The following is a 14,264-nucleotide window of genomic DNA, read 5'->3' on the forward strand; positions in this document are numbered from 1 at the left end:
TGGTTTCAAGAGAGGCAACCTTCCCCCCCCCCCCACACACACACACAGAGTTGGGTCGGCTTTAGAGGGGGAAAGTGGTGTTTGCAGATGCAGCGTGTAAACAGAGGCGACTTGAGAGTTCAGGCTGGACATTTAGCTCGCCTTTTAGTTGAAAGGGAACCGGCTGTTAAGACTGTGTTCCTCCTGCCTCTTCTGTTGTGGAAATCGAATCAACAGGAAGCGTGTTAGAGTGTGTAGGTGTACACGCGAACTCTTGTCCTGACTCAAACTGCACTTCTGAGTCCTTGGTTTTATAGTGCTTGAGCATGACTGCTGTTTTGCTAAATAAAATAAATTGGGGTGGGGGAGAGACTCCAGAAGTTAAATGCATACCTCTAAAAGAAAAACATAGCACTTCTTTTGTGGCTTGAGTTATTGTGATTATTATGATATTGCTGGATTATCGGGAGGGGGGAGAGGAAAGGATGTCAAATCTCTCCAAGGCTTTAAAATCTTTTCTTGGGGGGTCTTGAAAGCACCCTCTTTAATAATGGGTGTCATTCATGGGTGGGGGGGATGGATTCTAAGCTGGCATCTTTTAAAAAGAGAGAGCTTTGTGGCAATCTTAGTGTGAAGCTCCTAATGGCAGACAACAGAGGATCACTTTGAAGTCTGCAAACTGCATTCACAAATTCTTAATCGGTTTTTTCTCCCCTCTCTTTCGCTCCCAGCTGTGGATTGACTCTTAAACGGAGGATGCCTGGGGTTATAAAAGGGTGGTGTTTATTTACACAATAACTAGGCTCAACGTTGAAAGAGGCTAGATATTAAGTCACGGTAGCAGGACTGGCAAATACTTTTATGTCCTAATTTGGAGCGGGGGCGGGGGGAGAGAAATAATCAGATAGTTTAATTTAGCAAACGTATAGTTCAACAGCCTTCATTGACTTCAGCAGGTTTGGAAGGCGCCTTTGCTTAGGACAGCAATCTTCGGACAAGCGCCATCCGGCGCATGTTTACTCGGTAGTATGTCTCCCTGAGCTCACTGGTACTTACTCCCAAGTAAGTGTGTTGGCTTTCTTCTCGACCCTGTTGGTTAGATGGAGCCATGTCTTCGTGGAGGGGGACGGTAGAACGCATTGGTGTCACACCTTCTCACACACACACACACACACACACACGAATAGTAAAAGGAAAGTAGTCCAATTCAAAACATCAAGCCACGTGTTCTGGGATCTACGGCTCGTAGAAGTTTAAAATGCGGAGGAAACGTCCATTGTGTCAAAAAGACTGTGGCCCACCCCACCACTTCCCTAAAATTTTGTGACTGGCAATTTGCGGATGAGCGCCGAAAAGTTTGTCATGTTAAGGAAGACTTTCCTATCACCGGCGTCCCTAAAAGTGCCAGTTTATTGCCTGAGCTGCTCTTTTCTCCCCGCCTGCCCCCCCCCCCGCTACAATCCTATCGCCGCACTTTATCGAGAGTAAGTCCCATTGAACTCAATGGGGCTTCCGCGCCATCGTGCAGCGGACGGGATCGCACGCCGGGCAGAGCCGGTGTTAAAACGGGGGCGAGCCGGGATGTTTGTTCCTTTGCTCCTCTAATGTAGGGCGGAAGGCTCACAGGGGAGGGCTCTCGCTGCAGGCGATCCTACGCAGGCTTACTCAAAAGCAAAGCCCGCGGCATTCAGTGGGGGCTTACTCCCGGGTAAAGCGCGCCTAGGGCAGGAGCCTTTGCTTTCCGCAGAGGTCACTTTGTGCGAGAGTCAGTGGGTCGCCCGCCGCCGCCGCCGCCAGCATCTGCCTTTTGCTGACTCCAACTCTCAGGCTTGTAAATTTTCACCCTGGGAAATTAGCGACAGAGCCCAATCTGTCTCCCGGCTGCTTTGCACTTTTCCGAGCCGGGGGTTGTAGAGCTGTAGATCGAGAGAGGGGAAGGAACGGGGGGGGGGGGGAGAGGGAGGAGGGAGGAGAGAAAGGAGGCGGGAGGGGGGGTGAGAAAGATAGGAGGGGGTGAGAGAGAGCGAGTAGCGGTAAATAGCCTGAACCCGGCCACGAGCCGCAGGTTTTCTTCTGCTTTTGCGAGCCACGCAGCCGGCTCCTCGCTGTCTCCCGTGTAACAAGGGTGACCTTTTCCCCTTTGCTGTATTATGTCTGGCTGCTTAAGGGATTGCGTTCTGCAGTTGATACAGCCTCTGACTTCCTCCAGCTCGGCTCAAAGCACGCTGCTGCTTTAGGTAAGTTGTCTCCAGCCAGAGACTCGACCGGGGGGGGGGGTCGTGGCGGGGGGGGGAGAGAATGCGCGGGATCAGTCCTGGACTGCCAAGATCCATCTTGACTTAAATCTCTAGATCTAGAAGGACACCTGTAGCCCTGGTCCGGGCATGCAAAATCCTGACTCGGCGGAGACGCGAGGACCTCATTTAAAAACACCGCCACCAACTCCAAGCGAGCTGCTCTCTCCCACCTTCTCCCCAATTTCTGCCTCCATCCGCCCGCCGCTCTCTTTTCCTTGCCTCCTTTCCCGGTCCCTCTCCCCGCAAACAAGGCGGCTTTCTGACCTTCCCCAAGGAGAGAAGCTCCAAAACCAGAGCCGGGGTTTCTTGAACTCACCTTGCACTGCTTGAATCGAGGAGGTACGTTCAGGCAACGGAGTCCACGCAAGCTCGGCTGCGGGTCCGAGAGATTTCTCTTTCTCTCCCACATAATGAGGGTCATAAACTCTGGATCACACCTCTCTCTCTCTCCCTCTCTCTCTCTCGTTTCTCTCTCTCCGCGCTGCAACTTTGGGCTCCACACCTTGGAGCTGTTCTTCGGCGGTGGGGGGGGTGTTTAAATCCATGTGAGCTTTCACTATTTTGATGATGATGATATGGGGGGGGGGGGCGGGCAGGCGCAAGAATAAGACGGCTCGGCATCGGGCTACAGGAGAAAGAGCCGCGCGATTGGAGGGCTGGAGGGGAAGAAGCAGGCAAAGTTAAACAATGAAACGGGAGCAGACGCCCGCTCGCCCTTTCTCTTAACTGCGTCGCCAACCTGGCTGTCGTTGTTACCAAACGGCGTGCGCGCGTCAGCCGCGATGGTGAGAACGGACTTCATTTCTTCTCTGCCTCTCTCCCCCCCCCCCAACCTTCATTCTCCTCCTCCTAAGAATCAGATCCTTTCTCTCCCCCTCCCGTCCCGTTTTACTTATATTTGTAGTGTGTGTTTGTGCGTTAACCCTTAATCCCCTGCATTTAAAACACACACGCGCCAGCTCACACATTGGTATAAGGACGACCTCGGATCGGTGCAGCGTTTGTACAAAATGAAAAGGGGTGGTGGTTGGGGGGGAGAAAACCCATCCGGTTTGCAATTTTGAGAGAGACCTCTCTCTCTTTTTAATGCTTTATGATATAGATCTCTCATCTCTCTCTCTCTCTCTCCCCCCCCCCCCCCACGCCGCCGGCAAACCTCCATATAGCCCGTGATGTGCTCGCGCTAACGCCGCATGTGACGGTTTAATCAAATCCATTTGTTACAACGGAGCTTAAAAAAGAGACCGCTGAGGCTGATATCGAACCACAGTGCGGGGAGCGGGCGGCTTTTGTCTTTCGCCTTCCTCGCAGATCCAGAATGTTGCACGCTTGCAACTGCCCCCCCCCGTGCGCGCGCGCGCGCGCTGCTTTTGCAGCAGCCCCCAACCTCCCACCCCTTTCCAAAGTCCTCTGCGAAACCGTCCTGCTCGCTCTCGCTCGCGCTCTCTCTCTCTCTCGGGGTTCTCCGCTTTCAGCACACACAACCTCTTCCACTTAACCCAAACTGGTGGGGGGAAACCGAGTGCCACTTCTTGCTCGGCTCAATGAGAAGGAGCTATCCGGGAGTCCTTAAAGCAACTCATGCAGAAAAAGGAGAAAAGTTTTGGTAAGGTTGCCATCGTGTCGTCGTTTGGTTTTGTATATAATTCTCACCCGCTCTCCCCGCATTTCGGGCTTTCACCATCTCTGTATTTCAGTCTGGATATTTTCGTGATCTGAAAAGACGTGCTCGCTTGCTTGCTTAGATCAGAGCTTCTGAGAAGGCTCATGCTTTTAAAATTCTTGTGAAGCCAATTATTTTCACTAGGTGTTAGAACAACAACAAAAAAGCTTTCCCCCCTCCCTTTCCTGTAAAAGCAAAACAAAACACCAACACCCCAACAAAAACAAAGCAAACCCACATGATGTCATCCGTGTGTGGCTTTGGAAGGGGCGGTGGGCAGAGAAATTAGTGGCGCCTGGCATGTGCTAACTACACAAAGGGGGGATTCTTTGTTGTTAGGAGTGTTTCCTCTGCCGTGGCTTTTCTTTTAATTTTTTTTTCTTTTTTTGCATGTGAACTGCATCAAAATTGAGCTCACTCTTGCAAATCTCTTGTTGGCCTTTGCCAACCACTAGCACTTTGCTGCCATGGTAACTGTAATTAAACTGATAAGAGTGGAAAAATGTCAGTATCTCTCTGAGTCTTACAGCTGCATTGGAAGAAAGGAGGGGGGAAGAGAATAAAATTGGCTTCCACCAGCACTGTGTTCAATTTGGGGAGGGGGGGCAAGGAGGGAGACCAAGTACGGGAGGGGGGAATGGTGTGTTTTTACAGAGCATATGGGTCACAGACTTTAAAGAAAATATTCACTGTTGACATCTCGGTGTGGGAGGGAGATAAGTATGTGTAATAAATACATATGAGAATGAGAGATGTTTGCACTTGTTACCTCTTAGAGAACTGTAGGGTACAAGGAAGATGTGGACCAGTGAATAGAGAAACAAGCTTTTAGGCCCCAAACCAAACGGGCTTTCAGAAACTGAGGTGGTGTCAAGGGGGTCTGGTGTAGAGAAGCAGAATAAACCCTTTGTCATCTTGGCAGTTACCAAATTCTTTTTTTCTGAATTGGTGCTTCCAGCTGTGGGGCCTTCCCCTTGGCTCTCTGTCCCCTCCCTTCAACACCCACCCCCACCTTTCTGCCCCCCCCTTCAACACCCCCCCCACACACACACACACACACTCACACACTTAGTGTTCCCTCTTTTTTCTTTAAAGTTTCTGGCATATGTTGAAGGAAGGTGGTGCTGTGGAGGAAAGAAGGCTTTTCAGTATATATTTTCTAAAAATGTCATTGTTTGAAGGAGGGAGCAATTAGTGCAAAGTAGACCAAAGTCCTATATTCTGAATGATAAAAAGTGGCGTTGGTGAAACTCCCGGGTGTTACGCAGTTGCAGTTACTTTGTTGTGTTAACTACAGGATCCGCGTGTGTGTGTATGTGTGTGTGTGTATGAATGGCACAGAACAAGAGAACATAATGGAGGCAATCAAGCATTGGGGTGGTTCACAATGCAATCCAGGCAATTAAAAGCTCACCAGAGTTTTTAAAATGAAATGGCCCCAGTTACTCTTGCTTGCTAGGCTGCACAGGCTATTATTTGTGTGTCTCTTTTTAATTATGATTTCCCTTAAACTGTCAAACAACTCAAAAAGTAGCAGGAGCCTCTGAGGCAACAGGAAAATTTCCACAAACAATTTGCACGCCAATCTGAATGACTCCTGAGGTGCTGGGAGGAATTTTAAGAACATGTCTGTTTATCAAAATGACTTTCTTCAAAATAGGCCTCCCCCCTCCTCCCTCCCTGAGTAATTGTGCATATGGAGGGAGCTCTAGCAGCTTCTAGCATTTAACTAGTGCTCCCCTTAACCTCAGCAATTTGACATTGCTGTTGCCTGTGCATAATATATTTAAGTTGGAGCATCTTAGCTTCAGAAGTGGTCTTAAACCCTTACGGCTGCAATCTTATCTTACACACTTTAGGGAGTAGGTCCCATTGAATTCATTTGGGCTTGCTTCTGAATAAGCTGCATATTTAAGCACTTGGCAGGAGCTGTGGAGTTTTGCCTCAAGAGCAAACCTATCTGCCCAGTCCTATGCATGGGTATCCTAAAGTCAGGCCTTCTGGTTACAATGAGACTTAATGGTCCACCCCAATTCATTGCAGCCATTTGCCTTGTAATGACCAACTGCTTAAAAATAACAGACATGAACTTCTAAGGGTGTAGTTAGTGTAGAAGAGCTCTGTGTGAACCTTATCCTTATTGATACTGCCAGACTACCCAGTTGCCCAGATCATGTTTCTTCCAAATTTGGGGTAAGGGAAGGTAGAAGGATCTATATATGTGGAGAGACAGCTGTATTGAATGTTCTGATGATAATTTTTGAGACCCAAGTGTTTGTCTCCAGTCTTAACTCTCTGGAGTTCTCATCTGTGGTATGAAAACCATGGGCATGATCCAACAAACGAAGAACATTTCAGTTCTACTGTCATCTTGAGTGTGTGCTTAAGGCAACCATTGAAAACAATGGGTTTGAATGATGCTTGGTTGTGGGAATTTTAAAGTGAACTTAAACCTGCATGCCAACCTATCTGGTTGCAACATCAGTGTAGCATCATATGATGATCCCTTGGCAGTGACTGTTTAACACGACATCCTAAGCCCTGTTCGGTGCAGTATCTCTTGGGCCCTGAAAGATCTGCATGAGTTTCAGGCTTCCGGCACTGTGAATCTAAAATTAAGAGTGTAGCATACAGGGAAAGTAGTGACAGGACACAAAATTGTATTAATCTACAAAGTGCCCACCTTAAGTCAAGCGAGTTTAAAGGTGGCCTATTTCTCATGAAAAAACTTGGCAAGCTATTGAGCTGTGACTATATTAAGGTAAAAACTACAGGTTTGCTTATAATAATAAAAAGATGGCCAGTGCTTCAGAAGAACCTAGCTTTGCCTCAGAGCATTCCACTCGCTAATTGAGATAGCTTTGTTGGTGTTTTCTTTTTTTGCGTTGGCTTCACCTATTTGGGAGGAGGAGTTGTCGGAATTGCTGAGCTGTATGCACATGCTACAGCAAGACAGCATGTGGACTGGTATAGCTTAGTGGTTAAACATGTGAGTCAGAAGTCTGTAGCTTCAAACCGCAGTTGTGAACTTTCTTTGTGGCCTTAAACAAGCTTCTCTCTCTCTCTCTCTCTCTCTCTCTCTCTGGTCCAGCCCCTTCTCCATTACGGGGATAATTCTGGCATACCTTTCAGGGTTGTTGTAAGGTGGAATGAGATAATATGCAAAGTTCTTTGAGTAACAGATGCACTAACTAAATGTTAAAGCATTTCTGATGTTTGGTATCCTTGCAGTGTTAGTAATAAGCATCAACAGCGTTAGATACACTGATCTGTGGCAACTTCTACAATGCAATTCTATTGTGGGATAATGGTTGTGGTGGGTACCAGTTGGACCTTAACTTACAACAAGCATTACTTCTCCCCAAGTATCCCCTTCGCTTGACATTTTAGGCTGCATGTGGGATAGCTTTTTGTTGTTCATGGTGGGGGAGGGATTCTGACTTGATCCTTACATCTCCATTGTGTTTCTCAACAAAATGGTACCCCTCCAACTTGGTTTCTGAGAGCAAGCAGAATCCTGTAGCCCTTGGTGGTGCTAGATGCTGCCTGAATCCAACTGAGAAAATACTAAAAATATGTTTCTGCTGGAGCTGATGTGTACGGGATGGCATGACAAGTCTACCAATGCTGTTAGTTTTCTAAAGAAAATACATACCATAGGTTAGTGTTAATGAGGTGTTTCCCACATCTTGTAAGGGAACAGCAAACCTCTTTATCACTTTTTAAATCACCACCTTCAGTAGAAAACAGCATACAGAATGCCATAGGAAAAAGACAGTTCTACATGTTGTCCCTTTTATATCATCCATGATCTGCAACCTGGATCTCAATACCTAAGCTTGACTATTCATCGGCCCACTCTGCAGGGTGTTCTCCAAATTCCCTTGGAACACCTGCTCGAAGTGCATGATTGAAGACCAGTAGGTCCTGCTTCATGTGTTTGCTTCTTGAAAAGGTTCGCTTCAAGTCTGCAGCATTTTTTAAACATCTTTATTCAGTTTTGGCAAAGCTTTGATGTGGCTCTTCCTTACCCCACCCCCACGCCCACACACAGAACTGTTCAGGTATTCTGCATCGTTCTAATACAGGAGGATGAAGGAGGAGGGGGCTAGGCTGTGTTGCAGAAGCATGAGGACACACGACTTGGTGAGTCTATTAGTTTGATTCTTCGTCAGCAGGTGTCGCAAGCTGTACAGAAACACTGACTTAAGTGCTTCTGTTTCTAGCAGCTCTTCGTGTGAATGAGGAGTGCATGTTCTGTTGCAGACTTGGCTTTAAATAAGCTTCAAATTATTCTGAGGTCTGAACCCCCTTCTCTCCAAGTCATGCGGAGACTACCCACCCACCTACCCACCCACCTACCCACTCATGTTCAGCATAATGCCCTCTGGTGGACCACCCTGTACGTCGGTGTCCCCCCCCCCCCCGTGAGGCCTGCTGAGCTTACCTTGTGGCAGGCAGGAACAGTGTTCCCATGAAGAGATGTTTGGCTTGGAGTTGCCATTTACATTTCCCACAATGCTCCCGAGCACGTCCAAGCTATCTGCCACTCAACAGAGCACTGGAAAATGGGGTGGGGGAGGCATCAGCCGAAGATTTTGCCATAGTGGTAGTGCCTCAAGTTTTGCCAAGAGTTCCTTGCTGTCTCTGGTGTATGTGTGTGTGTGAGAGGGAGGGGGAGGGGGAGAGGGAGATCACAACCATGTGGGTAGACCTGATTATTTGGGGCTAGGGTATCATGAGCACTTGAGAGCAGAGTGGAGCTTGATGGACTCTCCCACCCCACACTGGGCTCCCTAGAGGTCACTTGCCAAGCCGCAGGGCCCCTGTACTCCTCTAATGTTGCAGAGATTGCCCTGCATGGCCACCATTTCACGCAACATTAAAAATATGGAAATTACAGAGCTTGCATTAAAATGGCGACTTGCATCGAGGAGTGGGTGGCGGTGGGACGCTCCTGGGTCGCCCAGGATTCACGGGGCCTGGCAAGGGGGGATGGCAGTGGCAACTTGGCGAGCACCCGCCAAATGTGGGGAAGTCCGTCCATCCCTATTTGGGGCTTTCCCTTTTAGTTTGCACGCCTCCATTCCAGCAGGGTTATAGATAGCTGGGAAAGACCTGCCTGATTAGCCCAGCAATGCGCCCTCCACGCTTGCACGCACCCTGCGTAAACCAGGGGTGGGGATTCTGGGAGCCAATTTCTGGGAGCCAGTTCACACCACTGCCATGCATCGCTGCATCTCAGCAACAGAAAGCAACTGGTGCTTCAGAGCACCTTGTTTTAAAGCTACATTTGGTGATTTTAGGTGCCATGGCAGTGCCACCAATGGTTTTGCCTCTGCTGCAGCAAATTTGGCGGGGGGTGCGTGCAGCCCACAGCCTGCATGTTGCCCACCCCTGGAGTAGGCAATAGAGAAATGGCATCTGTGCATAAGTGAAGGGAGCCTCTTTCTGTCAAGGATTAATGAATGGCCTGCCATTAGTGGCCAAGCTCTTTGGCAAGAGTACCAAAAATCAAGTCCAAAATTCAAATCAAGGCCACAATACAAGAGAGTGCTACTCTAGTGTGCATCACAATTTATATGCTCCCCTGTTCTCATACCTTGGTGTAATTTGGCCTCTCGGATCCTAGCCGGCTGGATCCTATTGCTGGCTGAAGCAATAGTGAGGCAGAAAGACATGCAGGACTGGATCCGTGCTAGGAACCCTCCAGCTCCTGATGAGACATGCCACAGACATGTGCTGCCACTGTCACCCATACCATAGGTTAAGCACCCATGGTGTACAGTGCGTTGTCAAAGAGTGTGTGCAGTTCACAACCTCCCCCACCCTTTCTTCAGCTACTGGGCCAGGACACAAGAAACGGCGGTTGCTCCTGGCGATCAAATTCTTGGTGACTTCTTTTCCGTTGTTAAAAGCATTGCTTGGAGTACTGGCCAGCTAGTTAATGTGAACAGTGGAGCTAGTGTCTGTGTGGTGTGTGCGAAACTCTCCTGCAGTTGTCCCTCATCCTGTCTTAAGTTGTAGGTGAGCTGCTTCAAGTCTCCAAGCCTTGCCAAGAGAAGAATCAGTTTTAAAAATGGTGTGGGAGGTTGTATGTGTAGAGGTAAATTGGCCGTGCTGGAAGAGTTACGCACCCACACACTGGTTTTCCTTGCATGCACACCTCCAGACACCTCCAGTGTTATGAGACGAGCATAGGGTTGGGGCCCACATCTTTGCTTCATTCTGGCTCAGTTCACACATAACGCTAATCCATGGTATGGCTGGTTGGAATCTGGCTCGGCGTTATATCCAGACCCATCCCTGCAAGCAAACCATGTTTTGTCATGCACCTATGAATGACAAATAGAAGCCATGGTTGGTTGTTGGCTAGCGAAGTCTGGCTTGTTTAAATCATGGCTTGTTGTGATGTCTGAACCTAGAACCGTGGCTTACTTCTGGCTTGTTTGTGCTGCTGTCTGTCTTGAAATGAAGGCCCAGCACAAGCAGCCTGAAAACAAAAATTGCTCTGCTCTGGCAAAATGGGCAGAAATAAACCAGAAATAGGGGAAACAAACTGCAGTTTGTTTGCTTGTCATGGTTAAAGCAGCAAACCAGAAACCACGGCTTAGCATTATGCAAAGCCAGCCCTACCATTAGGCAGAGTGAGGCAATCCCCTCAGGCAGCAGATTCTGAGGGGCAACAGGGGCAGCCCCTCCCCCCTCAAGCTATTCTTCCTGAAACCCCTGGAACATTCCTATCTCTTGGAGGATATTGCTGTGTGTGCCCCACAGCTTGTCCTGTACCCCCCTAAGCTAGCCTGCTTCCTTCAGGTGTGGTGGAGGATGCAATCCCATTGCCTGTGTTAAAGTAAAATTCAACTGCTGATCCATTCAGCTTCTGTATGTGGAATGGAGGGGGGTGCCATCTTGTTCTTTGCTTCAGGCAACAAAATGTCTTGGGCTGGCCCTAGTGTTATGTGCAAACATGGCCAGTATGTAGTTGTGGGTGACCTTAGTCACTCTTCTGTAAAATGGGGTTGCATCTTCAAGGTGGCATTTTCAAGCTTACATTATATTTTATATTTCTGAAAAGAGGGGGGGGAAAACCTTGCTATTTTCTCTAAGCTGGTTTGATACTGTTAAACCACATCTGTTTCCTAGAATATCAGAGGATTTTCTACCTGCATGAATGAACGAATATTGTTGAATGTAACTTACCTATGGAAGATGATGCCCTACTGTCTGGGTACATCTTGATGTTTTGACTTATAGCTCCCATCATCCCTGATCATTGGTTATGCTGGCTGGGGTGAATGGGACTTGTAGTCCAAAACATATGGAGGGCACCAGGTTGAGGAAGGTTGCTCTATAGTGTCGTCTTCTGTATCTGGAGCTGCAAAATGCAGATCAGAATCCTTGTTTCATTTATAAGCATGTGTTGGGAGAGTGAGGAATATTCACCATTATACCATGCACTCTTTAATCAGGATGGTAGAACTAGCAAGTGTGAAGGGGTCCATTTTGGAAGAAGGGAGTAACAACACTTGAACAGGAGTTCAGGAACAACTTCAACAGAGAGTGTGCACCTCAGAGTCATTTCACACATCAGTATATATCTACAAATTATTTTATACCCCGTTCTGTTTTAAAAAAAATGCTCAGTGTGGCTTACAAAAATTGTAAAACAATAAAAATCACATAAAAATACATAATACTGTAAAACAAGGCTAAATGCAGCAATAAACGGAGACATTAAAGCAGCAAAACTGGGAGATTTAAAAGTTGCACTTTTATTACAGCTTGCTTTTGATGTGTAGCTTTTAAATTCTGTTAATTCTGCTGTTTGAATGTCTTCTTTTGTTACATTGTGCAATATTATGCATTTTAATGTAATTCTTACTGTTTTTAAGTAACAGATGCCTAAAAACAAGAAGATGTCTGTCAGGGGCAGATATCCATGGAAACGGTATTCCACCTTCTCAGCACCACCACCTGGTAGGCTCTGCCTATTGGATCTCATGCAGGACAATGAGGTGTATTATTTATTTATTACATTTCTATACCGCCCAATAGCTGAAGCTCTCTGTATCCAATATTAGTCCAATGTATCCAGTGTTGGTCCTATTATTTATTAATGAGCAAAGGACTGGATGTGGCTGATCATCGTCTGATCTCAGAAGCTAAGCAGGGTCCACCCTAGTTAGTACTTGGATTGGAGACTGCCTGGGAATCAGGCTTCCTGCAGTGAGCAGGGGGTTGGACTCAATGGTCTTGTAGGCCCCTTCCAACCCTGTGGTTCTATGATTCTGAGGCACTTACAGCCAAAGAAGGCTCACAGAGTGGCTTAGAGTACTTATCTAGGCTTATGTAGAGTAGACCCATTGAAATGAATGGGATTTAAGTTAAACTAACATTGGCTACAACTCAGAGAACAGAAGTATAACATAAACGGCAGGCAACTGTTACACTGGTGTTTCTCTCAAGCATAAAGTGCGATCATAAATAAATGCATGCATCGGATCCAGATTAAGCTAGGGTTCCCACGGATGTGTGTACATGCATGTTTAAACTCCAGATGTCAGGGCTGGTGACTGCATCCCGGTCGCTCTCCAGGAAGGGCTTTTGGCAAGATAAGGCTTCAGGCAGGGCTCAGCAGACCTTTAGACTAGGCGTGGCCGCCTGTGGAGCAACTACTTTAGCAATTGCTTGACTCACAAGTTTGCTCAGCTCCTGAGGCAGCTAAGCCCTATTTGGGATCTGATATTTAAAGGACCACCGCCTTCCTTATGGACCTTCCGATGTGCTTCAGGAGGGGGCCTGTTTTCTGTTCCACCTCCTAAGATGCACTGGGTGGGAACGTGGAGAGGTCCTTCTTCATGGTGGTGTCTGGGTGGGTTTGCTTGTTGGTTACATTTATATTCTCCCTTTTTTTTCCAAGGAACCCAGGGATCATGTAAGCCACCTTGGGTTCCTTGCAAGAGGAAAAGAGGCGGGATACAAATGCAATAAATAAATAAAGGCGGTGTATGTGAACCTGTTCTTCTGCTCCCACACAACCACCCTGTGACGTAGATTAGGCTGAGAGTCAATGACTGGCCCAAAGTCTCCCAGTGATTTTCATGGCCAAGTGGGGACTTGAACCCATATCTCCCCAGATCTGGGACTTGAACCCAGATCTCCCCAGATCTGGGACTTGAACCCAGATCTCCCCAGATCTCTGACTGCTACACTGCACTGGCTCCTTTACCTCAGAAGACCCAGGCAAATGTCCTCTTTTCCTCCCTTTAGAAGGCAAGCCAAACCACCCCTTGTCAGTTGTGTGTTTGACCTAGGTGATTCCTAAAGTAAGCTGGATTTTTGTATCTTCTGCTAATAATGGAATAGTCCAGCTATTACAGTGTTTTCTTTGTTTTATTGAATTCATGTTTTTATCATGATGGTTAGATAACTTGAGGGATCCTGTTAGGGCCAGAAAGGCAAGATATAAATCTGGGTTAAATTACAGAAGGCCAACAAGGCTACTTCTGGCTTCCCCGATCACCTGATCTGCCTGGGCTGTTTTTACCCAGGTGGGAACATTGGAAGAGCAAGGATCAGGTCAGCAGTTCCCTCTGTCAGTGAGCTGGCCCTATTGCCAGGTGATGGTCTGGGCTAGCTGGTGCCTTATAGCAGGCACATGTTCATTACACCCACATATATGTGTTTGCTGCAGGAAAAACTGTAGTGTTTTTTCCTCCAGCAAATTGTACTGCACAGTAGGTGCTCTTCCTAGATGGCAATGAATCTGGGTTGATTTGCCACGGAATGCACATCCATGAGAGTCCAGCTAATCTTGACCTAAACCACATATCTTTTTACTTGTGTCGCATTCATCCATTGTGTGTATGTGTGCGTCGTGTGTGTGTGTAAATAAATTGTAGAGATCTATATCTAAAACTAGTGCATGAAGAGGTGTACAAAATGATGCATGGTGTGGAGAAGGTGGATAGGAAGACATTTTTCTCCTTTTCTGATAACCCTAGAACCTCGGGTCATCCCATGAAGCTGATTGGTGGGAGATTAAGGACAGATAAAAGGAAGGGCTTCTTCACACAGTGCATATTCGAACTATGGAATTCTCTACGACAAGATGTAGTGATGGCCACCAATTTGGAAGGCTTTTAAAGGGGATTAGGCAAATTCATGGAGGATAAGGCTATCCAGGGCCTGATAGCTATATGTTACCTCCATTACTGAAGGCAGCATGGCTATGCACACAAGTTTCTGGGGAACAGGAGTGAGAGGGTGCAATTGCACTCATGTCCCACTTGTGGGTTTCCCATGGACAGCTGGTTGGCCAC

At 47.4% G+C, this 14,264-nt stretch overlaps 1 protein-coding gene and 1 long non-coding RNA gene across 7 annotated transcripts in view; one reads left to right on the top strand and one right to left on the bottom strand.

The window, feature by feature from the left end:
- The window catches only part of LOC146339383 (uncharacterized), a 3,193-nt gene extending 87 nt beyond the window's left edge, over positions 1-3,106 (bottom strand). The window contains exons 1-3 of the long non-coding RNA XR_014784561.1: positions 3,016-3,106; positions 2,593-2,932; positions 1-1,895 (exon numbers count right to left, since the gene is read on the bottom strand). The exon at positions 1-1,895 is cut by the window's left edge and continues 87 nt beyond it. This is a non-coding gene — a long non-coding RNA (uncharacterized LOC146339383). The remainder of the gene's footprint in view (positions 1,896-2,592; positions 2,933-3,015) is intronic.
- LMO3 (LIM domain only 3) overlaps positions 1-14,264 on the top strand; it is a 119,119-nt gene that overhangs the window by 1,642 nt on the left and 103,213 nt on the right. Inside the window, exon 1 of one of the 6 annotated variants that reach the window (XM_084811704.1) lies at positions 1,964-2,216. The exons of 1 other annotated variant lie outside the window; for it this stretch is intronic. Coding sequence is in view for 1 of the 5 variants with exons in the window: in XM_084811703.1 (XP_084667829.1) it covers positions 3,858-3,882 (25 nt within the window). In the remaining 4 variants the exon portion in view is untranslated. Of the gene's footprint in view, positions 1-1,963; positions 2,217-2,330; positions 2,616-2,887; positions 3,062-3,670; positions 3,883-8,065; positions 8,086-14,264 lie in introns of those variants that run through there. 4 more of the 6 variants (XM_084811707.1, XM_084811705.1, XM_084811703.1 and 1 more) reach the window with 4 other exon arrangements.

This window comes from Heloderma suspectum, chromosome 7 (genome assembly GCF_057233095.1).
Source record: "Heloderma suspectum isolate Gila_16-S chromosome 7, 16-S_ref, whole genome shotgun sequence".
In the NCBI taxonomy this organism is placed as follows: Eukaryota; Metazoa; Chordata; class Lepidosauria; order Squamata; family Helodermatidae; genus Heloderma; species Heloderma suspectum.